Source organism: Taurulus bubalis (genome assembly GCF_910589615.1).
Source record: "Taurulus bubalis genome assembly, chromosome: 10".
Taxonomy (NCBI): domain Eukaryota; kingdom Metazoa; phylum Chordata; class Actinopteri; order Perciformes; family Cottidae; genus Taurulus; species Taurulus bubalis.
In genome coordinates, this window is record NC_136598.1 from 16164922 (window position 1) to 16189032 (window position 24111).

Consider the following 24111-nt stretch of genomic DNA (forward strand, 5'->3'; position numbering starts at 1 on the left):
GACATGCAAAGTGTAGTTGAGCCGTAATTGAGGCCTTCAAGGAACAGCAGAGCACAGAAGAGGATTTAGGAACCTGGGCAAGTGATAGAAGCTGAAATGTGAGTATAGGTTGTGATAGACAGAAAAGGGACTCATTTGGTTTTCTCAAATCTGATTTCTGCCATGATGCAGCACTCTAACAGCCTCACTACTTCAATATGGCACCTTTTTTTATTGTCCGGACTCTTAAATAAACATTATCAACAAAAAAGAACGGCACACACAGTATTCCGAAATGAGATATGATTATTTTACATGGTGATGGAGCTCAGTGGGATTCAGCATTACAGTGCTTTCATTCTTCCAAACAACCTCCCTCCATCCTGTGGGGCTCACATAAAACATGAATCCACTGTATTAGGCAGATTATCTCATCTGCCATTCAAAATGCAAAGTCATCTCCAGTGGATGACAGTTGCACTGTCAGGTCATCTCACTTTATGCCATTTTATATATCAGCCTACTAACTATGACAGCTAGGGCAGTCCACAGACGCAACACACACTCACAGACACACACAGTCATGCACAGTACAGTTTGCCTGGGACCAGTTATTAAAATTATAATTATTATGAAGAATTAAGCAACATATATCATTGAAATTGCCCATTTCTTTTTGCACAAGACACATTCTGCACGTTGACCTAATTAAATGGAAGATACAGTAAATACAAAGCTATGTTTACAAATGAATTGATGTAAATAACATTACACTCTTTATGAATGACATGACTGTCATCAAGACTTAGTGTTTGTTTGAATTTGTTGTATATTTGCTTGTTGTATTTGAATGAAAAGGGTCATCTTTATGTTATGTCCAGTTGAAATTACAAAATACTTTTCTGCTGCTCAAATGATCAGCAGTGTGGTGAGTCTTTCTGAAGGATCTTTGAAGATTAGCTATAGGGAGCAGTCAAGTATATTTACTGTCTGTATGTTTGACATTGGCAGACAATGTCCCTGCAACATGTTATTTTTTCCCCAACCGCAATTAATAATAATAATAACAATAAGTACATAATTAATGTATGGCGTCACTAAATGAAGCGGTGTCTTACTATTAGTATTACTGATCCCAGGGACACATTTTGTTCAACTTAAAGAGAACTATAATATTGCACTGATTCATTGTTCATTCACATTACATTTTTTGTATATTCTATATCTTAAATATTACATAACTACAATAGTTGCATTCACCTTGTTATTTTGTTTTAGAAAATTATTATTTTAAATCTATAGAAGCAGAACTTTAACAAGATGAATGTCGGTAATTATTGTGTCAACCTTTGCTCTTAGTTGTGGTCACAGGCCCTTTAAGGCAAGGGATGGAAATAATTTAATTCAGTGTAGTGTGAAGCTCCACTGGACAACATTTTTTAATGCAAAAACCCACTCATTTATAGTTAATGAAGTGGGTGATGCAGCATAGTATCCTAACTGAGATGCTATAGCTTCCATAATAACCTCAGCTGTAAGTAAGGTGCAGTTGGATTACTAGTGTCAAGCCCTCTGTATACCTGACATGATTCATCAAAATTAAAGTGCAAACTGTTCAACTTGCTCCCGCACAGCAACGGTTCGTTTTTAATTTAGTCTGAGATGGGCTTCACATTTTTGGCTCTTCCTCATCCCCACTTCACCAGCTGTTAGTAACATGAAATGTAGGTCAGAGATGAGTACACCCCATGATTTCTTCATTGTCTCGAATTTTCCAAATTAAAAAACAATTCAAACCCTTACATCTTGCTGCCATATAAGGTCACTAGTTGTCTATTGCAGCTTTAAATTACTCCTCGTAATCCGGGTGCAGTGCAGAGGTTGATCTGGTATGAGTATCTTTTAATCTAGCTAAGCACAAATACTAGAAACAGCAGGAAACGGTTTATCCAGCTCTGTTAAAGGTGCCTCCCAAAAACTTCAAAGATGTCACATTTAGGAAAAGCCACTCGGAAATCCATTGTCTGCCTGTGAAATTGAATTACAGTTTCCTCTTATTGAACAAAAATGGAAAATCATTTTAGTGAGGGGACAGATAGAGGGTGGTAGAGTGCGGTATGTAGATCAGCCCTCCGGCATTAAGAGTGATGTGTTCTTTCCTTTTTTTCATCAGCAGTGCCTGCTCTTTTTTTATTTTTAGATGGGTTGACGGAGAGAGGGATGAAGGGAGGAGGAAGTAAAGGAGATAAGTTCTGTGCTTAGATACAGTAGTGCTGTATTGTGTCACAGAGTGGACAGGTCTCTGAAAGTAGCTTCTGTCTCCAGATTATGTGCCAGCCAGAATGGGACTTCAAGAGAGCTCTGAGCAGATCTCAGGTCAGTGCAGCCCTGAGGGAAAGGGGAGGAATGGTGTGTGCGTGTTTGACATAATTTTTCTCAGCTTTGTGTAGTAGAATAGCACTTGGCTCGTTACTGCATGACGTTTTGAAGGAACTCATTTTGATTTGTTTGTTAATTCATAGATGTGTTCCGATTTAATCGCTGGCCTGAATGCCCTAATAAAGCCTTAACTCATGAGCTTTTTAGTCTCTTAATCTCTCCTAAGGTTTAGGTCAGTAGATCCTTCTACTTTTCCTAATTTGCCTGTACGATCTGTACCAAGTACTCTTAAGTAATTAAGTAGTTTTGTTTTCTCAAATAGGTGATAAGTGTTTCGTTATGGCATTTTTAAATCATGTAGCTTGAAATGATCTTATTTCAATCTTGAATGTTTCCTTGGTTTACATTGGAATGAGCTGAACGCCTGGACCGTCTCATACAGGTGCTAAAGGGTGCCTTGTGCATCTGTATCAAGTCTCCAGAGGTCTCTGACCAAGCGTGGATGTTTGACGCCCTCGGAGTGAGACTATAATGGAGTTATAACCTGTGGAGCCAGACTTTTCTTTAACGCTGACACAGCACTTTGGAGAAAGGTCTGGCTATGTGAGACTAGCAAACAGCTTACTACTTGCGCATCAAGAACGATCAGAACACCGTTGGCATCCTCTTGGATTCATCTTCATGCCCATCTGTTAATTACAAGTTCAACACGGTTTGGTTTATGTACTAATGAGGGAGATATCTTGCTCTTTTTGGCGAACTTAATGTTTGACATTCTTCACGTCGCATTATTTATACATTCTACATTATCTCATGTTTTACTAGTAGCTGGCCAAGGTTTTTTACAAAGCACCATTGTTAGGGTTTGTGCTTTATCCAATTAAGCCAGATTGAGAACATAATAAACTAAAAGCTGCTCAAATTGAAAGCAGCAAAGTCAGATGTTGTTCTTCAACGCCATCAGCAGTGCTAACAACACTTTCACATGACTGGGAGTCAGTTGATTCAATTTCAATATAAACATATTACTCAATGTATCATGTTAGCTTAGCTCAGTTTAGGGTTAGCTTAGCAATACGACTTTCAAGCCAAGCTCAAAATACCCCAAGTACAAGATGGACAGATTTTTTACAGAAGAAAAATAAATAAACGGTGATGCTCATCAAGGACACACAAAACGTAATGAAGAAAAATGACAATGATGATATTTATTTTTTTGTTCATTGCTTTGACAGAGTTCTCATTTTCACAAAGAAACTCACGTCAAAGTAAAAGAAAACGAGAAGTTCATCTTCATGGGATCTTTGTCAGCAGCTACAGGTCTGAGAGGGACAGAACCTAGAGTTCCTTCCCAAAAGTTGTGCAGTTGATAATTAAGCTATATAGTCGACCTAATTATAAGTTGTGGACTGTATGTTTTTTTTCTTACTTACATCACATCTGTACTAATGTTAGTCTAATTCCACCAACCTAACTTTGTGATAATAAAAGAAACACACACTTTCTGGGATTTGAAATAAAGTTGACCCCATCCTTGAAGTGTAAAAACCAGATGCTGCTTGCTTGTTGAACTGGTCACACATCTCCTCACCACTAATTAGGCCAGGATAAATTGTTGTAATTGTCATAAGCATGCAAAGCAAGGTGAATACACACACTTGGTTAAGAAAGAAAATCTGAAAAAAATCCAAGTTCATTCATAAACATTTTGGGGAAAAAAAGTCAGTGACTAGTTTTCACCCTAGATATTGCTGGTTTGACTTTTCACAACAAGGCTCCCAGATTAAATAAATCAGCATGCTCTTTTAGATAAACAATTGAAAACTGACTTTAAACTATACTCTCCACCTATGTATTACATTGGTTTAGATTTATTATTTAAATCATCCATACTCTTCTCTCATACTGGACAAGCATCTCCAGCTATAGCGAACAACAAACCTACCATCTTAATCGACTTCTAATGAATCAATATGTCGCTCAGTTTCCTGATGCACAAAGCCCTGTTCTGATAATGCACACTACTTGCTGCTTGGTTGTCATGCAGCATCTGCTATCACAGGAAACACTTCACAAGTAGTGGGCGCAGTATAACTGTGGCCAACTGAGCCCCAAACAACAATTTTATGGTCCATAGTCGAGTCACTTTGATCTTTGTCCCGATGTATCCTGGCAACCAGGTAATTTCAATACAACTGATTTCAATGTACTGCAGGTCCTCTCCTCTCTGAACCACCAGTGAACATTTGCAATTGGCAGATGCAGAGGTAGGGGCGGGTGAGAGGACAGAGGGAGGTCCATGAAGCAGCAGAGAAGAGGAGAGCAGAGGAGAGAAAAGGGCAAGGAAGTGTCCGTGGACTACATTATTGAAATGTCAGTTGCTTTGGATTGAGATTCTTACGACATTTTAACGAAGGTTAAAGGAAAGAAAGAGAGCGTAAAGCTTCTGTATCATATCTATAGGAATCTAGACGGCAAGATCAGGATTCAGCAGTTGTGTTTAAACCAAACACAAATGATGCAGAGAAGGCACTCAGCAAGTATCATGGGACGCCATCAAGATAATACACACCCTCCCAAACAGGTGGAGTAATGGTTTAACTGGAGTCTCTCCCCTTCTCCCCTTTAGTCTGGATGAATGTGCTCTATGTGTGTGTGTGTGTGTGTGTGTGTGTGTGTGTGTGTGTGTGTGTGTGTGTGTGCGTGTGCGTGTGCGTGTGTCACAGGAAAAGGAGAGCCATTTAATCAGTGATGATGAGATTGTTTAAATAGGACAACTTGAAGCAATGTCTAAATTAAGCTTCTTGAGTTTTTAGGTCAATTACGCATGTGAGACACTGGTGTTCGTAGGCAGGAGAGTGAAGCCAGATTCAGTGTCACTCTTGTTCTATTTGTTGAGCAGCATGTCTTATCCGGGTGGATGTGTTTATAGATATGTGTTATCTCAAACTAAGACAATGGGTTGCATAGTTTCATTATTATTATTATTATCTATTGATTTTGCATTAGCACCACCTCTGCACATCGTGGCTATGAGAGACAGGTAGATGTATTGCAAATTGGCAGATGGCAGTGTCTGGCGTTCATACATCTTAACCAGCTCAGAAAACACACCTGACCCTGTACTCCGTCCTGTACTTACAGAAGCAATCGATTAATATTTGTTAATGATCAGTAGCCTTGCAACTGTGAGACACTTCTGTAATCCTGCAACTGTTTGCAATTCTGCAATCATCCTCCTGTATCCAGAACATGAACTTGGCCTCTGGCATGTTTTGCTGGCTACTACTGCTCCAGCATTAATATGAAAGCAGCGCGAGGCAAGCTTTCTCCTTATTTTACTTTTTTTTCTGCACGGTTGGTGTAAGCAGTACAGAAACAATGGGCACTGTAGTGCTGTATTTACAGTTGTTGTAGATTAGTCTGTGAAGGAGCTCAGCTGGCCTGCTCGAGTGAGCTGTTCTCTTTTACACTTCATTGGCCATGGCCTGCCTGTGGATCTCTCTCTCTCTCTCTCTCTCTGCCCATCACTCTCTTTCACTGTCTCTCTCTGTCTCTCTTTATCTCCCTGTCTCTGCTCTCACCATCTGCCTTTTTGCCTGATCTGCCTACATAGCTCCTTTACTGTTTCTCAGTAGAGGGCTGGGGGATGGGGGTAGAGAGTGAACACTGAAATAGTGGTGAAAGGGGAGAAGACAGATATGAGAAAAAGGAAGACGGGATGTAGGACACTGGAGGATAATACTTGCAAGAGGGAAAGAGAGAAAGGGAGTGATAGTGTACATCACTATGAAAATAGCATAGACAAAGGGAATAGTCCAATAGTGTGCGTGGCTCAGGCATGTGACTTGTGTTTCTTGTGCTTGGTTGCCTTTTAAATGATCAAATATCAAGGTAATTTAATAAAGAAAATCACATTATAATGGGGATATCCAGTGGTGAATAATTTTGCTCACTGCTCCTTTCTTACTTTTCTTGGCTAAAAAACAATATAATGAAATCTACTTGGATTAAATAGTCCAGCAATAACTGTTATACAGCTGATACAGATGTCGGACATGTATTGACTTAATATTATGGTCATTCTGTAATGTAAATAAACTTTTAAAGTTCACATTTGCATGTATCCATCTAAATGCACAACCTCTCTCTGAATGGATATTTGTTTATCTTTTAACGTTGATGATGTTATCAGCTTTGACTAGAGATCCAAATCAGTGGTTCTATTCTTGGGAGCTTGTTGTACAAAGATTCTGTTTTACTTTATTCATCGTCATATACCAGTTATTAATATTGTCTTCTGTTACACTGCACTGCGTTTGTTGAAGGATTATGACCCATCTTTCTGTGCACAGCGTGTACTGTATTACTCTGAAAGCCTGACAGAGTCCCAAGGGGCAATTCTGGTACACGCATGCCTGTGTGTGTGTGTGTGTGTGTGTGTGTGTGTGTGTGTGTGTGTGTGTGTGTGTGTGTGTGTGTGTGTGTGTGTGTGTGTGTGTGTGTATATACACTCATCTGTTCCCACTGTTGATTTACCCATTGACCATCGCTCTGCCTGCTGTCTCCTGTGGGCCTTTATGCTGGGAGGGATCAATAACCTTCTTCCTCGCCTTGCCTCTCCACTGTGTCTCTACAAGATCGGTGCTCTGTAACGCTCCATCAGCTCAAATGCTTATGCATGTTGCACTGAATGAGCTTGCACATGTACACATATACCGTAGGCTTGTTCTTTTTTTAAATGCTCAAATATCAGAAATCTAACAGATAAAAGGCTCCTAAAAACCGCTGCAAAACACACACACACACGTTCCCTCTATCTCGCTCTCTCCCTGACATTAGCTGAACAGAGACCATTACTGCCAGGTAATAGGTAAATGTCACAATAGCAGGATGTCATAAAGCTCTGGAGTGGTCTAATGGGTTTTGTTCAGGTTGAGGTGACACATGCACACTCACACATACAGACGCGCTCTTCCTGGAAACTATCTTCCTAGGTGCTTGATGCATTCACTCATCACATCACAGCTCTAAGTTGTGACATGTTTGAACAGCTAATACAATCTGTTTAAGGAAGAAACATTTTGAGTCATCTGTCACTCTGTTTAAAAAAAGAGGAGTTTTCCCCTTTCCTCCACCTGCTTTGTTTTTGCTTAGAGTAAGTACAGAAACAGATATATGTACCGAAAAGTTATAGCGAGTAAGAAGTCAAAAGTATAAAAGACACAGATACAAGCAGAGAGCCAAAAGCAGAGGTTGTTGCTAGTCGCCTCGGGAGGGTGAAGGCTTATGGATGGAGTGATCACGTGAGCTTATTTGCTTCATGTGTTGGCACAGTGGGGGAGAGAAGGATGCAGGAGAGGAGCAGGATTGGAAGATGAGAAAACATGACGGCTAGTTTGTCTTTAAAAACCCATCCATTGGCCATTGTTCCTTGAGCTTTCCTATTACTTTTCCTTTTACATTTAGAGCATTTTATTTTTGTTGGCTGCTTTCCTCTAGCTGTCAAGAGTAGTGGCAGTTACATTAGCAGGATATTTATATTTTCCAAATACAAGTCTTCCTTAAACTTGAGGCATGAACACACATCCCGGTTGTTAGATGGGGCTGGGTTTGGGTATTGAACCAACTGAAATGTGTCAGGACTGCTCAGGAAAACTGCCAAGTAATGAAAACTGGCATTGAATGTGGTCAAATTTGCAATCTTGTTTCCATATTTTTTTAATTAGATAGTTCCTGGTTTAAAGCTACCATTGGTAACTTGACCAGTTTCCTAACTTTAATAGGAACAACTTGTTGTCACTTTGTTAAAGACTCTCATTGGTTGTTTTTCTTCTGGTGCAGTTGAATCTTGCAAATTCCATGAGGAGTATTGAAAAGAGGGAGAGGAACCTGTTTATTGTTCTGTTCTTGTACTGTTGCTTGTCTTGGGACAATATGTATCTTCTGAGAAGTATATATTCTTTCTTATCTTAATATGTCTCAATGTAAATAATGCAAAAACGCTTTTGTATTGGTAAAAAGGACGGGTATTGTCTTCAGTGTTTGGCTGAAAAAAGACGTTGCCAATCACGACAGTAAAACTTTAGCTTTCTGGTCCCGTCACTGCCAGTCATTCCCAAGATTATTTTAAACATTCACAAAGCTCTATGATTGTATCTTGAAGTGTCAACATCACAGACACAAGTGGGAGAAACACTACTTTGAAAAAATATCTAAGAATGGCAAGTAAACAGAAACACTGTGTGATCGGCCACGAGTCTGACAGTATTGTTTCATAACACGGTTCATCCAGGGTTCAGTGGGGAGCCACAGCTCAGCTGACTCTTACAAAGTTCACCCACCTCCAACTCTCTCTGCAGCGCGCAGTCCTCTATGCAGGTGTCTCTTCTATGTTACCAGATGGTGCGTTTTCCTTTAATTGTTTTTAACGATTCCACATACTCAGTTTTTTTAGTTGTGTCTCTTTGTGACTTAAATAATAGTTAGCGCAAGTTGATGAAAATAGGTTGTAATGTGTTGTGATACATCTTAAAAACACAATTGAACTCATTGCTGATAACTGTGGTATGTAAACATATGTCTGTTCATTGTTACTCATTTTTACTTTTTAGAAAAATCATCCTTACATTATCAAACACATTCAAGTTTTCCATGGTTGCATTGTTGCAAGATGTGTGAGTTACATCCAAAGTCTACAGAATCAACTATTTATTTTTAATCTTTAGCTCACCACGCATTCATATTGACTAACTTTGCTTATTACAAATGCTAAATGTTGCATGCATGCACACACTCATATATACTGTACACGTAGATACATTTGTGTATGTGTGGTTTCAAAGTGTCTGGACATTGATTATACGCTAAAGAGTAGCTGATCTAGTCAGGATGCCTCCTGGACGCCTCCCATTAGAGGTTTTCCAGGCACGTCCAACTGGCAGGAGACCCCGGGGAAGACCGAGGACACGCTGGAGGGATTATATCTCCCGGCTGGCCTTGGAACGCCTCGGGATCCCCCAGAATGAGCTGGAAAGTGTTGCAGGTGAGAGGGAAGCCTGGGTTGGCCTGCTGAACCTGCTGCCACCGCGACCCGATCTCGGATAAGCGGCTGATAATGGATGGATGGATGGAGTAGCTGATTAGCAAATTGTGACATTAACGCTGGAATCCATTACTGAAACCTAACATGATTGACCTTTGACATAGATGGGCCTTTGGGCTTATCAGTCAATATGATGAACCAGTGACATCTACATGTAGACAGTGGGGGTGACGTGGGAGTGGATGTGTTATTATTTATAGGAATATTGTAGGATGTCTATTAATGATGTTTTTATGGCTATGAAAAAAAAAAACCTAGGGGGGAAACTGAGCAATTGTTATATAAAACTGTCAATCATAGCTTGTTTTATGAAAAAAAAAGACCCAAACTGTTGTATTTGGATGTATTGAACACCATAAGTAATATACAAGTGAAATATATGGTTTGGTAGATAAAACAATTCAAATGTCACAGATGCAGATTTTGGAGACCTCGCCTGAATTTTCTCTGTACTAAACCTCTCTAACTTTGTTCTGCTTCACTATCAAAGTCAACCTTTGCAGAGAGAATGTTCACATATTGTGCTATGATTTGGGTTAGAGTTAGACTTTACAGCTGCATCATTTCAAAGAAATAATCATCCTGAAAGTGCTTTTTTTCTAGGTGGACCTGTGTCATCTTCATTTACCCTTAACCAGTAACATATAGACATTCTCACATGTGTAGCCTTTTATTACGTCAAGATATAATACCAAGATTATTCAAATAGCCCTAGTGGTTGCCGAGATACACCCTTTTTAGTTTGGGTATGCAATTCTCAAGGAAAGGGCCTAAAAATAGGTTGGGCTTCTATTAGTTGACAATCATTAATAACCTCTACACGTTCAACGCATGAAGTCATCATGCTACTAGCTTTATCTTCTATCACATTTTAAGACTTTCACATCACATGACCGGTAGGTCAATAGACAGGATGCCAAAGTGTGTTCCTTCTGGGAACGTAACATGTTTAATTTAGTATAACGACAGATGCTCTCTCTCTCACACACACACACACACACACACACACACACAATCCCCAAAAGTTGTGTGCGTCAGTGTGGTGTGACTTTTGTTCACTGCATCATCAATGCATTACACGAGAGAACATAAACAAAGATTTATCATCTCATTCTCCTCCTCCTCTTCTTCAGTGTTCGAGTACGAGCGTGGTGGTGGACATTGCGGTGATGGGTGAGGCCCACGGTCTGATCTCAGACCTGCTGGCAGACCCCTCGCTGCCCCCTAACACCTGCAGCTCTCTGAAGGCCGTCAGCAGCCTCCTCAGCACCCAGATCAGCCTCCAGCCGCTCCACCGGCTTCGCATCCCTGCGGACACACACACCTGCTCTGACTCTGAGGAGGGGCCCGAGAAAACAGAGAGACTGGCCATTCCAAAGGTAAATGTTTGGCTTGTGTTTTTGTTCATTCTTGTGTCTTTAGTTCGGTGTTAAAGATCATTTCCAATGGCTGAACCCCGATTTAAAATTTCTATGATGTAAGGATCTAAATAGGAAGTTTACTCACCAGCTAATAGGAAGCATTGATTGGCCGCCCAGAATGACTAATTGCCCCAAGACTGATTGTGGGAATTACAATAATTGTGCTCAATCACAACTGTGGCCTGTTTTTTTTGGTTGAGCTGCTGACAATGCATCACAATCAGATATCACTTCATTTTAAAAGAGTACTCCACAGGTTTACTATTGCACTACTATGCCATTGTGAGACTGGAAAAAAAGGAAAAATATATCAAAACAATGCAGCACAACCAGAGATATCGTCTTTTTTAAATTTTACGCATTCTCCTTCCTTGTCAAAACTTTGACCCTACATTACGTATAATCCATCTCAACCGCCGACAGTTCTGTAGAAAATTCAGGAGGTGTTATTGCAGTTAAAGCAGAAATGAGGAACGAGCGGAAGAGGTCTGGTATGCTCATATCCTTTTAACTCGACACTCACGGACTCTTGTAGTGTTCAACCCCTTGATCAGATGTCATACAGCTGCCCCTCAAGCCACAAAAGGCATCAATTTCATCATAAAATATTACAAACAAAAATATCTCTGAATTAGTGAAGCTAGAAGTATTACGATACGTGTGTTCATACCCAGTTGTATCAAAGGTAAGTTTTGTTGTCTGCTGCAGAACATGTCAATGCACACACTTGTGCTGATGCCCCTCCTCTCTACCTCCTTCTGCTTTATGGATTGTGGCTATCTGGATCATGGACCATGCCTACTACTCATTATATGAATAATTTCTGTCATATTCATTGAATGTGCTGTAACTCCTTTGCGTTATTCATTCTGGCCACATGCCATCTATTGCTTCTGTCCATCCGGGGAGAGGGATCCTCCTCTGTTGCTCTCCCTCAGGTTTCTTCCCCCTTTTTTCCCTGTGAAAGGGTTTTTACTATCTTTATTGGGGGGTTTTCCTGATCTGATGTGAGGTCCCGGGACAGGGATGTTTTGTGTACAGATTGTAAAGCCCTCCAAGGCAAATTTGTATTTGTGATGTTGGGCTATATAAAATAAACTGAATTTAATTGAACTTGTGCGTATGCTTGGCTGTACCTCTTCCTGCAGTCGTCACCTCCATTTTCTCCGTCACTGCTGGCGTAGTGTGTGCCTCTAATGTAGCTAACAATGACGCACAGGCTTCCAGAGGGCTTTTTAATGTTTTACAAGGCCAGTGCTTCAAAATGTGTGTGTTCACTTCAGGCGGCAAAGGAAACTAAATAAAGCGTGTGATGCAATGCAGGATAGCCCACCAGGAAAGTGGCAAGCAGCTTTAACGCTGCCTTGGTGCACTCAAATGCTCGACCCATGTCGTGAAACTCAATGAGATACAGTCTCATTTTAGCTCATTGGAGATACGCGAGTTTGCATAAAGCAGTGGTTAACGTTGGTGGTTCAGCTCACTTGTGCTGTCCTCTTGAACAGGTCCGAACAGAAATAACTGAGATGTTGATGACTGAGAGGCATCTGTTTCTCTCGTTTAGATTTCCCCAAGCATACAATAGTGATTTATATTTATTTAGCTGTGGTGTGAAAACAAAGAGACGTCCATGATGAGATGCAGCAATACATGATCACTGCCAACATCAAGTCTTTGAATATTATTGTCAGCTACATTACAGATATTTCAGATCTGCACTTAGAGTTGTATTCCCTTCACAAAGGCAAAAGCAGACATGGTGCTGACAGTAATTGATTACCACCAAATGCCCTTTCACTCTTTCTTCCTCTGTCTTTCTTTAAATAATAGATTACTTTGATGAGCTTTTCTTGACAACAGGAGGAAAGTGTACCACAGAGCACTATGAGGTCATGTGTGTGTGTTTATTTGCTTAAGAAGTGAACAGACAAAGAGGGATGGATATGCTTTCCTTCAGTAGAAGTGAAATCCTCTGCTGCCCTCTATAGTCCTGTGCGTGAGAGAGCGAGAGAGATTGGATATATTGACGCCACAGAGGAAACTTACCATTCTGTCATACATACTTTTAAAGAACAGGGATGGGCTGGACTAACAAATATGGCATCCCTCTAGTTTGATGTCTTTATGTTTCTGCAGGAAAATAAAGCTCTGTTTATTGGTTAAAACATGTTCCTGCGGCTGAAATGTCACTTTGAGTACAATATTTGTGAGGTACTGTGTCTGCCTTTCTTTTTTGATGTTCTATTTAGTCTCTTGCTGTGCAATCTGTGTGTGACTTTTAGGGTAGTTTTGACTTTTTTTAATGGTCATAGAGTAAATGTTACCCAAGCTCTTTGTCAACCTTTCCTGTCGTTCTCAAAACATTGTTGTTTAGAAGATGAAACAAGATCAGACTTAATTATTTTGGAAACGATGATGGAGAATAACACCATTGCAGCATATGTAAGACCACATTTTGATTGCAGACATGTTTTTGTTTATCTTTATTACAGCGTCTAAGACGGAGTCTGCCCCCAGGGTTGCTGAGGAGAATCTCGTCAACTTGGACCACGACCACCTCAGCTACAGGGATGCCTACCTTAGAGCCGGGCCCTGTACACCGAAACCGCTCCGCCAGCATCAAGCACACCACAGACAGGTACTTCTTACTCACTCATGCACTCCAATCAACAGGACTACAGTATTTTATATCTGTAACAGTGATGGTTTTCTCACATTAAATCAGTGAATCATGGAACAACTCGGTGATGATGACCATCTCAAAGAGTCGCTCCATGTCCTGTGCTGCCTCTGTCACCTCCAACCACCTCTACAGCAAGCCACTGGGAAGACCAGGTGTGTGTGTGTGTGTGTGTGTGTGTGTGTGTGTGTGTGTGTGTGTGTGTGTGTGTGTGTGTGTGTGTGTGCGTGTGCGTGTGTGCTAATCTACTTCATACACTGAGAGTTTCTGCAACATTGAGTATGTTGAGTATGTTACATGGGTAAATTCTTCTCAGCTTGACTATTCACTGCACATAGTTCAAAGACAGACAAATACTAGTATCAAGAGCAAATCACGCAACGACTGAAACATTAGCGTCAGTATCGCTCTCTCTTTCAGGTTTTCCCCCCTCCAACGTATCACCTCTCGGCTCTCCGTGCCCGTCTCCTCCCACCCAGGACACGCCCGTCTCAAGCCCTACCACCAAAACATGTTCAGTGCAGCTTCCTGAGCCGTCCAGGCCCCTGACAGAGCAAACCCCTGGCTCTGTGGCCCTTAAGAGCCACCACAGAGCCTTAACTCACAGTCAGAGCGCCCCGAGCTCCACCACCCCTTACTGGCGGCCTCCACCACTCTGCGGCAGGTAAAAATACATGCGACCACACGCTGGAATAGTTCTCCTGTTACACATGATCCAGATGGACAAGCTTCTCCTCTGAATGGTTGGTGTTTCTCTGTTCTCTTTCCATCAGCTGCGGCAGACCATTCAACAATCGACTAAACCAAAGGGTAGAATCTGACGACAAAGGGGACAGTATACCCCATCCAGGTAAACGGGTAGCAAGCACAGCCTATGATGGCAGCCTATGAGTGTGATGTACAATAAAATGCTTCTAGAATCTAACATGGTTCTATAATATATGGTATTCTTCCATCGTATTTTCTAAGTTGACCATTTGGTTCACTCATACTGTTGTTCTCCGCAACTGTATCTTTGTTTAACCATTGCACGGTGACATTACATAGCACGTCTAACATGTGTAATGTCTCCACAGACGAGCGTGCCATTGCATCTTCGGACTATGACAGCACCTACGACAGCACCTATGAGACCAACCACAGTGACAGCAGCGACTTTGCACAGAATGAAGAAGAGGGCGAGGGAGGCAAGAAGCTGACTGAAGCGAGGGAAGGTTGCAGGGAGTATCTGGCACAGGACATCGTTCTTCACCCACTCCTGCCGTCACCAGAGGTATGTAATCAGAGAGGCTTAATTTGGTAACTGGAATAAAGTCTGTTATCTTTTATGTGCTTTAATGTGCTTCAAATCCCTCCAAAGACGGGGAGAAATAAATAACTTTGATTATATCTTTTGATTAGGATTATTTTTACAATGATTTATCCAATGTCATTAGGTAGAAATACTGCTCCATAAACATCATATATTTTTGAAAACGGTTTCGCAAAATGCTAGAAAACTAAGCCTAATTAACTAAGTCTAATAATGTATATCTACATATTGACCCAAGCCTGTTGTTGAGCATCAAACTGTGGTGACAGTTATTTTACTGTACTTGCAAGTATGTGTCTGACCTCTCCTCTTACCTGATAGGACAAACAAGTCTTGGCCGCAGAGCCTTTAGCATTGCCAACGCTGGAGCCTGCGATGAGTCAACTCAACAACTGGAACTTTCCCATTTTCAGTCTCATGGAGAAGACTCATGGCAAGACAGGCTGCATCCTCAGTCAGGTAAACACCAATTAGTGAGGAAATGTTTAAGCCCAGATGACATTTATGTAATGAAAACACATCCATACTGTTTCTATTAAAATTATCTCATATTGATGGCCATTTTTGATGTAGTTGGCAGCTTAATGTGATACAGAGTCAGTGCCGGCAATGGGAGGACTTGATTTACATTTTAAAGCTTGCAGCCAAAAGAATGCTAGACAAAAAAGCAAAAATCTGACATGCAATGTTGGCCAAGACGCCATCATCAGTTCCAAAAACTATTTTGTGTGAGCAGATACTAGACCTTTCTATAAGAAAAGGTGTGCTGTGGAATGGGATGTGACATGACCCAGCTTTACATCTGAACCTCTACAAAGATGAGATATGACTCAGTGTGTTTTCCTCATGTTCTATCCCAGGTTTCCTATAAGCTCTTTGAGGACACAGGTCTATTTCAGACCTTCAGAATTCCTGTACAAGAGTTCATGAACTACTTCCATGCTTTGGAGAACGGATACAGGGTCATTCCTTGTGAGTAGAAGATCTCCATTTGTTATCAAATTATTCAAGTAAAATATTGATACTCAGCATTACCTTCATCTGCCACAAGGGGGATGTAATGCATTGTCACAGTAGTAAAACACCAGGCCTGCTGTCTGCCTTAGTAATATGTCATAATCTGATTGTTCACAGTTGACAGGAATATCAAGTTTCCTGATTGTGATTGATATCAGAAGATGATAATATCTAAATAACTACAATGTTTGTGTCAATTCATATTGAAACTAAATATGTATCTGACAGGTAGAACTTTTTAATGGTTTCACAGCATCTACAATCTACTTTATTTCTTAATGGTATTTGAATGACAGTAGATGACAAAAGAAAGAAGAACTATAAATAATGTTTTGATCTGTAAATTATAAATAAAATATTTCTAACTTGTTATACTGTGATATTCAATTGTATACTTAACACAGCTTCAGAGGGACATTCAACTTTTGTAAAAATGTCCCCGAAGTAACCAGCCTTGTATCCTATAGATTTACTGTCAATAACATGTATTGCCTAGTCCTGAGCTACATGCCAAATAACATAGGAGCTTTGTCTCCATTGCCCATTTTGTCTTAACTCATATTTAAATATGGGTCAACATGAAACTTTCCCATGAAATAGATCTATATTAAACGGCAGAAGGCCATTATTTCAGCAATGTTATATTCTTCCAGTTAGATAGTGTTACACTTACATTTTACATTATAAAAAAATAATGTTTAAATTGCTCCAGGTGGATTTTGATAACAGTGGTCTTACTGCCCTCCACTGGTGTGAATAGGCATTTTATTTATTTTGTTTGACTCTCCCCAGATCACAACCGGATCCACGCCACTGATGTGCTCCATGCTGTTTGGTACCTCACCACTCAGCCTGTACCAGGCCTACCCATTCTGCTGACTGAGAATGGGATACACGCTGGTGAGGATGTTTGATGAATACAGGTTTAAAAAAAAATAAAAAATATGCAAACTTAGTTTGCATAATTTCCTCCTTCAATTGAATCATCAATAACCCTAGCACCGGTTTTGTCGTTTAGTTAGTCACTGTATATACTTTATATACACTTTATAACTATTTGCATTTTCTTTATAACTTAATTTTCTTAAATTTAATATGTTCTGCTCTGCTATTTTATTGTATTTTCCATACTTAATGTGTTTATGTTTACTCCGTAACTTGCTTGCTGCTACCACAAACAAATTCCCCCCTAGGGATGAATAAAGTATTTATCTATCTATCTATCTATCTATTCACTACTATCATGTGATAGCATACCTCCGGGTTATTCTTGACATTGTTTTGTCACGTATGACTCATTTTATAATCAAAAACATCCTGTTGATATATAATGTAGGTGTAGTAAGTCAACATGCTGAATGTTTTTCCTGAATGAGTCCAACAGAACAAGGTTGTACAGCCGCCAATGAGGTGGCAGTATTTTTTAAAAGAGCACCATCAGTGACTGGGGAGAGTGCTGTGTTTTGTTTTTTTTTGCCAGTAGACTCAGAGAATGGCATTAATCCTGGTGCCGCAGGCTTCCTTGTGTCCAAGATGAACTCTGTGCTGGAAGACGGCTATGGCTCCCTGGCTGGCCTTATCCCTGGCCTGGAGCTCATGGCCCTGTATGTAGCCGCCGCCATGCACGATTATGACCATCCTGGAAGAACCAACGCCTTTCTAGTAGCTACTAGTGCACCACAGGTAAATGAGTGCAGCAGCATAAATCTTTACAATAGGAGCTCAGTTTAGATGATATGAAGAAGAGTATTTATATGTTGTAGTGTATGTACCAACAACCAATAAGCTCAACCACTACGAGACAGCAATTCACAACCAATACCAAAACTCTGATTGTGAAACACAGAGCAGCTTACATCTTAAATGCCACGACTGATTATTAATTACATGTTCTCCTCTGACATTCCATTGTAGGCTCTTCTGTACAATGATCGTTCAGTCTTGGAAAATCACCATGCAGCTTCAGCGTGGAACCTCTTCATGTCTCGACCCGAGTATAACTTCCTGGCTAACCTTGAACATGTGGAGTTCAAGCGCTTCCGCTTCTTAGTCATTGAAGCCATTCTTGCCACTGACCTCAAAAAGCACTTTGACTTCCTTGCAGAGTTTAATGCAAAGGTAAAAATCCCTATAATAAAAGGTGACCATCCATTGTCGATCTGCAATTATTGTCTGTTCTCAGCTCCTGTTTGTCAATTTGTTCTGTTCCTGGAATAAAAAAAAAGTATTTTAGTCTGAAACTAAAGCTGAAAACCAATCAGTGGGGAATTCTTGACAATCCATAGCTGCGTTTTTCTTTTTTACACAAACCTGCCTGTGCACATCTCCCCAGGTGGGTGATGAAGGGGTGTCTGGTATTGACTGGACCAACGAAAACGACCGAATGCTGGTGTGCCAGATGTGCATCAAGCTGGCTGATGTCAACGGGCCGCTGAAGTGCAAGGAGCTGCACCTGCAGTGGACAGAGGGGATTGTCAACGAGTTCTACGAACAAGTATGTTTAGAAATCTCTCTCCAAATCTCACTTTCAAGTTATTAGCATTTAGACAGACTAGTGCAGTGTCCGGTTGCTTGGCTCCTAGTATTGCTGCTTTCACGGCTGTCAAGGGGCAACCAATGAAGGCAACGAATACGAGCCAAGAACAAGGCCATTTGGAGCGTGTGCTGTTCGGAGCACGGCGATTGCTTGGCACCCTTAAGAAATATAGTGTCTCTCAAACCACGTTTTGCCAAGATGACCCACACACACAATTCATCAGTTGAAAATAATACTGTGGCTGGACAGTACATATAGCGGTATTATTAGACTTAACAGTCAAAAAGTAATTGTATCGGCTAAATCATGACTGTGTGGGAGTGGGTCGATCAGATTTGATTGACAGTGACAACAACCCACAAACTGCTCCCAAGGCAGTTCATCTTTTTGCTCAGTTCCTCCCCAGCAAGGTCAGGCTCAATTGTGTAACAGCACCTCTGCAGATGATAGTGATTAACTTGTTTGCTTGGGGACCCCTGAGCAAGTGTTTTAGTGTGCAACTGGATGTTCCCTTTGAACAGAAATAGAATAGTCAAAAGACTTGCCTACTGGATTGGACTATGATGAATTTGTTAGAGACTACTACAGATGACTACTTTTTGACTAATTAAACCTCTATTAATTGTAAGACAGTTTGCAAAGTTTGAATTCAAATATCACAAATATATCACCTATTAATATCACTTGTTAAGAAGTGATGTTCAGTTGATTGAAGCGACTGCACGATTAATTTCATTCATAATTTTTTCGAAAATTGTTCTCTCTCTTGAAATCCTATCATTATAAAATATAATGAGTGTGTATTTTCCATTTTCTAGCACATTGACAGTTTATCATTTCTGTGCTTCTCACATCTTTGCTCTTTTTTTACCCTCCCAGGGTGACGAAGAGTCAAACCTAGGCCTTCCCATCAGCCCGTTCATGGACCGCTCTGCTCCGCAGCTTGCTAAACTACAGGAGTCATTCATCACTCACATAGTGGGACCTCTGTGCTCATCCTACGACTCTGCTGCTCTTATGCCGGGACGCTGGGTTGACCTGCCTGAGGGAGAGACGGAGCCAGATGACGCCAAGGACGGACATGATACAGAAGAGGAGGATATGGCAGATGAGGACGCATCAACAAGTTCTGATACCTCCCGTATGACAACTTCTTAATAATTAATGTTGCAGAAAAAATCTCACAGATCTGTCTTTGTCATTGTTTTAATAGAAATGGTTTTATTTACATTTATTGTAAGGCAATTGCACCACTTGACGACTTCATTCAACTGTGATATAGTTGGAAATAATGCCAACAGAGATTCCAACAGATCAAATAACCCATTTGAATAAATAGTTTGACATTTTAGGGAATACACTTGAGATTTAGATTCAAAGATTGATACGACTCACTTCTTTCTGTGATAATATGATGCTGGAGCCAGGAGATGGTTAGCTTAGCTTAGTTTAGCATAAAGACAGGAAACAGGGGGAAACAGCTAGCCTACACCTGTTCAAGGATAACAAAAAACTAAAAATCTGTTTACCAATGCTGCTAAAACTCAACAATTCTTTAATCTTCTAAGAAACAGAAACTGTGTGTAGTATTGTTGTCAGTCTGAGGTTGCCATGCAACAATAGGGACATTTAGGTATGTGTGTGTGTATCAGACTAACGAGATACAACGTGTTGATTAGATGTTCTGTTGGCCAGTCAAACAAGCCGTTTCACCTTGTTTGCTCACTTGGTGATAAGCTATTAAGGCTCCTGGCTGTAGCTTCATATTTAATGTGCAGACATTAGAGTGTAGAAGCCCTTTCATATAACTCTTGTCAAGAAAGCTTTGTCATGACCAACTTTCCCAGGATGTTGTCTAACTGTTGACTTTGTGTCTGACAGAGCAAAGAGAAACCAAAAAGGTGAGCAGGAGGAAAGTGTTTTGCCAGATAACACAGCATATTCTGGAAAACCATGAAATGTGGAAAAGAGTCATCGCTGCAGAGGCCGAGGAAGAGGATGAGAGCGGGGACCCGAACTGCATTGGCAGCCCCACTGATCCAATCACAGACATTCATGAGGAAGAGGAGGAGCAAACAAGCAAAGAGGAGGAGTCGATTGATGGTCTTGATGAAAGGGAACAGGTGCCGACTATAGAGGAAGAAGAAATTCTTCAATCAGAGACTTCAGGGGAAAATGAGGAGGATCCAGAGTAATATTATGAACTTTGACCTCCTCTTATAACCAGGAATCTCAACGTTGTCTAAACATTTGTTTCTTTCCTAACTAAACTCTTGATATGGTAGCCAGCACATCACTTTGACACAACACTGTAGAAGATTTTTGGGGTAATATGTGCCTAACAAAAACTGGGAGGACAGGGATGATGCATGCCCAGTTCATCCGATAAGATGAGCAAAAGATGATGTGACAGCAGAGTAGTAGAAGAAGAAGAAAAAAAGAATGATTGGGACTGTACTTGTTTTTTTTGAGTATTTGTTTTAGTCTGGATCTGCTGCCCTGCCCTTACCCAGGCTGCCCATCATGCACTACAGGCCAAACACGCTGATTCCCAGATTCACTCCACCAGTGAGTAATACACTGTCACCCTACCTCCCCCCTTTTTGTTTCTCCTGTGTTATCAGCACACTGTAGAGCCACCCAGCTAGTTGAGGATGTGTAGCAAGTCCTTTCTCTTTGAAGACAATGGGATGAAAGCCAGGGAAAAAGCTGTGTCCACTGAGGCTCAGCCCTGTGGATTTCAGTAGGCGACGGAAGAAAAAAAAAGAGCCAGTTGTAGTCCATTGTGTATACAAACATACACCCACACAAGCTTCACAGACACATATACACATGCAGCGACTGTAAAAACACATTTCGTATCATAACAGATAGGAAGTTTAACAAAGAACCCTGTTGCTCTAAAAGCTTTATATTCGCTCAAGGAAAAACATACAAAACTAGTTTTTCTTCATGTGAAACAATGTTGGTCCGCATGTTTTCTCCCTGTCTTTTGTTACTCGGAGTCAGTCCAGCACTCTTTCCAGGCCAAATAACTCAGGAAGGCAGAAACCCGCAGAGAAAATGAAACAAAGGAAGACTTGCAGTTTCCTTCTCCTTTTATTCGCCACTGCTTTAGGATTTTCTGTATCTGCTGTTTGCAGCGCTATTAAATCAACTTATTTTTGTCTACTGAGACATGCAGTTTCCTTTCCAAATCTTAAAGGAACCGCAAGAGAAACAAGATTATTGATCACACAAATACCACAAACAATCACAAAAAAAAACACAGCTAATAAGGTAATGTTGTTTTTCTAAGAACATATAATTTGTGTCCACATTGTATGCCACTTCCCAACTTGTGCTTTCTTACTTTTACACAGAAATGTACTCAGTAATGAAAACAATCCATTCTTCTTTGCAATATCATTTATAGCCTGGTATGTAGGTCAAATTTCTCAGAAGTAAATCCAGTAAGCCATAGTGGCCCAGGCCAGAGCTGACTCACACCTCCAAAGAGGATTCACATCAATAAGACATAAAAGAAGAGCCTCCTGCCATCCCGGGGGGTGCTGTGTACCCTGAGGAAACTATCTGCACGTCTCAATCAGATCCAAATCATTAATTTGTTATGATCTCAATTGCTGTTGTCTGTAATCAGGGTTTTATCTACCTACACTGAGGAAATCAAAGACGGCAAATAAAAAAGCCTGAATGAGAGAGTTTTACTTGCAGATAAGGAGAGAAATGTACTTTGACACAAGCTGTCTTTGAAGACGACGTCTGCAGTTTCCGTGGTTTCTTTTTGAAGAAGTCAAAGTGCAGTAACGTAAGAGAAATTCCACTAAAATCTGATCATAGGTCAGCAGGCCTCTGTTTTTTTTCTCCATTTGTAGTCCTTACTGCTGACGAAGCGTATGGGTTAACACGTTGTGTCCGTGCTCTCCTTTGATGTCCTCAGATTCTGATTGGTGGTGATGGAGAAAAGTGTGAACAAGGAGAACAGCCTCAGTAATGAGACTAATGAAAGAAGAAGGAGGAGAGGGAGAAGCCTTTTAGCTTGACTTGTAGCTGCTTATAAAGGGTCAGGGGGGTCTCAGATCTTTTCTACATTTCAGTAAATTCCTCAAGCTGTAACTCTTTGATGATGAGCCAGTTCGGTTGGATTCAAAATCATGTGACGCTAAATACATCTACAAGTCTGCAAAATGTGTGACAGGAATAAGCAATATGGTGTGATTTCATCTGACATTTGATAGGCAACTCTGGGGATTCAGATCCAGCGATGTAAGGATACTTTGTGTCTTCACTTACTGTAGCAGGTACTTTGTTTCAAAATTGCAGAGTAGATAAGGGCACATTTTAATTCAATTGAAAGACTTTCTTGGATTTTGACAGCATTTTTAAAAGCAGCTTCCTGGTAAATCCAAGTAGGGAGTGTGTGGTTATATGTGCACTGGCAGTAGTTGTCAGAAGCATTTAAGCAGCCTTGATTTGTAACTTCTGTTTCAGCTCTTTAGCACGTTGGTAATTTGCAACATTGCAGTTGCAAATCCCCCAATGATTAGCGTAGGTGCACAGGAGACGACACAACATGCCCAGGAGTACTGGAATCGCTTAAGTCTCCAGCATCCAGACACAAAATAGCAAGCAGACAACTTGAAGCCATGTAGGTTGCTGGTGGCTGGTGAGTTCCTGTGTTAGGGCCGATAACTGATCTCTACCTGAGATAATGAAACGGAGAAAAAAACATTACATGGCAGGAAAAATTCAAATGGCAACCACAGCATAAGATAGAAATACAAACATCCGCCAAGGATAAGATATTCCTGCAATACAACCAGTCCATTATTCACAAACACTCGATAAAAACAGACAAAGCAGTTAATTTAACAGGCTTGTTTACAGACATTAAGTTCTTTCTGGCTGCACTTGCTCTACTGTGACCCAATTTCTTAACTCAATTAGAGTTAAGCTAATGTTAATACTAAATCCTCAGCTGTATCCATTGCACTGTTATCAAAACGTCCATTGTGCAAAGGAGGGCTAAAATGTGCCACATAATGCCATTGTCTGCTTATTCACTGTACTTACAAAAGTGTGCAGTGGTTTTTTTTTTTACTGCTAGGAAAAAGAAAGCTTGTGCTTATTGTGTGTGTACTTGAGAGAAAAGGCAAGGTAAGTTATCACCTTTCAACAAGGCAAGTGAAAGTGATTCACATAACACATTTAAGAAAATAGATACATGGCAATATAAAAAAAAAACTTTAAATAGGAATTAAATTGTGAAATAAAATGGAAGATTAAAAAAAGCTCAAATAGAATAACATTAAAGTGGCAAACAGAAGAAAAAAAACGCCCTGATTTATAAGAACCAAGCCTTAGAAAACAGTTTCTCTGAAAAAAACTGAATGCTGCTTCTTTGTGTGTAGTTTTGACTTTGGCGACAGTAAGCAGACCTGTGCCAGATGATCTGAGACGTCTGGGCATTTCACAAAGGAGCAGCAGATCAGAAATGTATTTTGACCCTAAACCATTCAGTGCTTTACCAACCAACAGTAAATTATTTGACATTCAGGAACTCTGAACTGGTCTTAGTGCGGATTCTGTTCTGAACCAGCTGTTTGATCAACTTTTAGAGAGAGCCTATGGAGATAAATGAATGGAGATGTTTTTTCTAAATCCTGCTGCAACCTAAGTATG

At 40.5% G+C, this 24111-nt stretch overlaps 1 protein-coding gene across 1 annotated transcript in view; it reads left to right on the top strand.

The window, feature by feature from the left end:
- The window catches only part of LOC306742316 (cGMP-inhibited 3',5'-cyclic phosphodiesterase 3A-like), a gene marked incomplete at both ends in the record, with an annotated part of 44420 nt that extends 23796 nt beyond the window's left edge, over window positions 1-20624 (top strand). The window contains 14 exons of the mRNA XM_079224672.1: window positions 10597-10842; window positions 13377-13522; window positions 13610-13719; window positions 13985-14228; window positions 14338-14414; window positions 14641-14837; window positions 15198-15335; window positions 15737-15848; window positions 16686-16793; window positions 17377-17576; window positions 17808-18011; window positions 18226-18387; window positions 19309-19570; window positions 20311-20624. Coding sequence (XP_079080798.1) covers window positions 10597-10842; window positions 13377-13522; window positions 13610-13719; window positions 13985-14228; window positions 14338-14414; window positions 14641-14837; window positions 15198-15335; window positions 15737-15848; window positions 16686-16793; window positions 17377-17576; window positions 17808-18011; window positions 18226-18387; window positions 19309-19570; window positions 20311-20624 — 2520 coding nt within the window. The remainder of the gene's footprint in view (window positions 1-10596; window positions 10843-13376; window positions 13523-13609; window positions 13720-13984; window positions 14229-14337; window positions 14415-14640; window positions 14838-15197; window positions 15336-15736; window positions 15849-16685; window positions 16794-17376; window positions 17577-17807; window positions 18012-18225; window positions 18388-19308; window positions 19571-20310) is intronic.
- Window positions 20625-24111: the final 3487 nt, after the last annotated feature.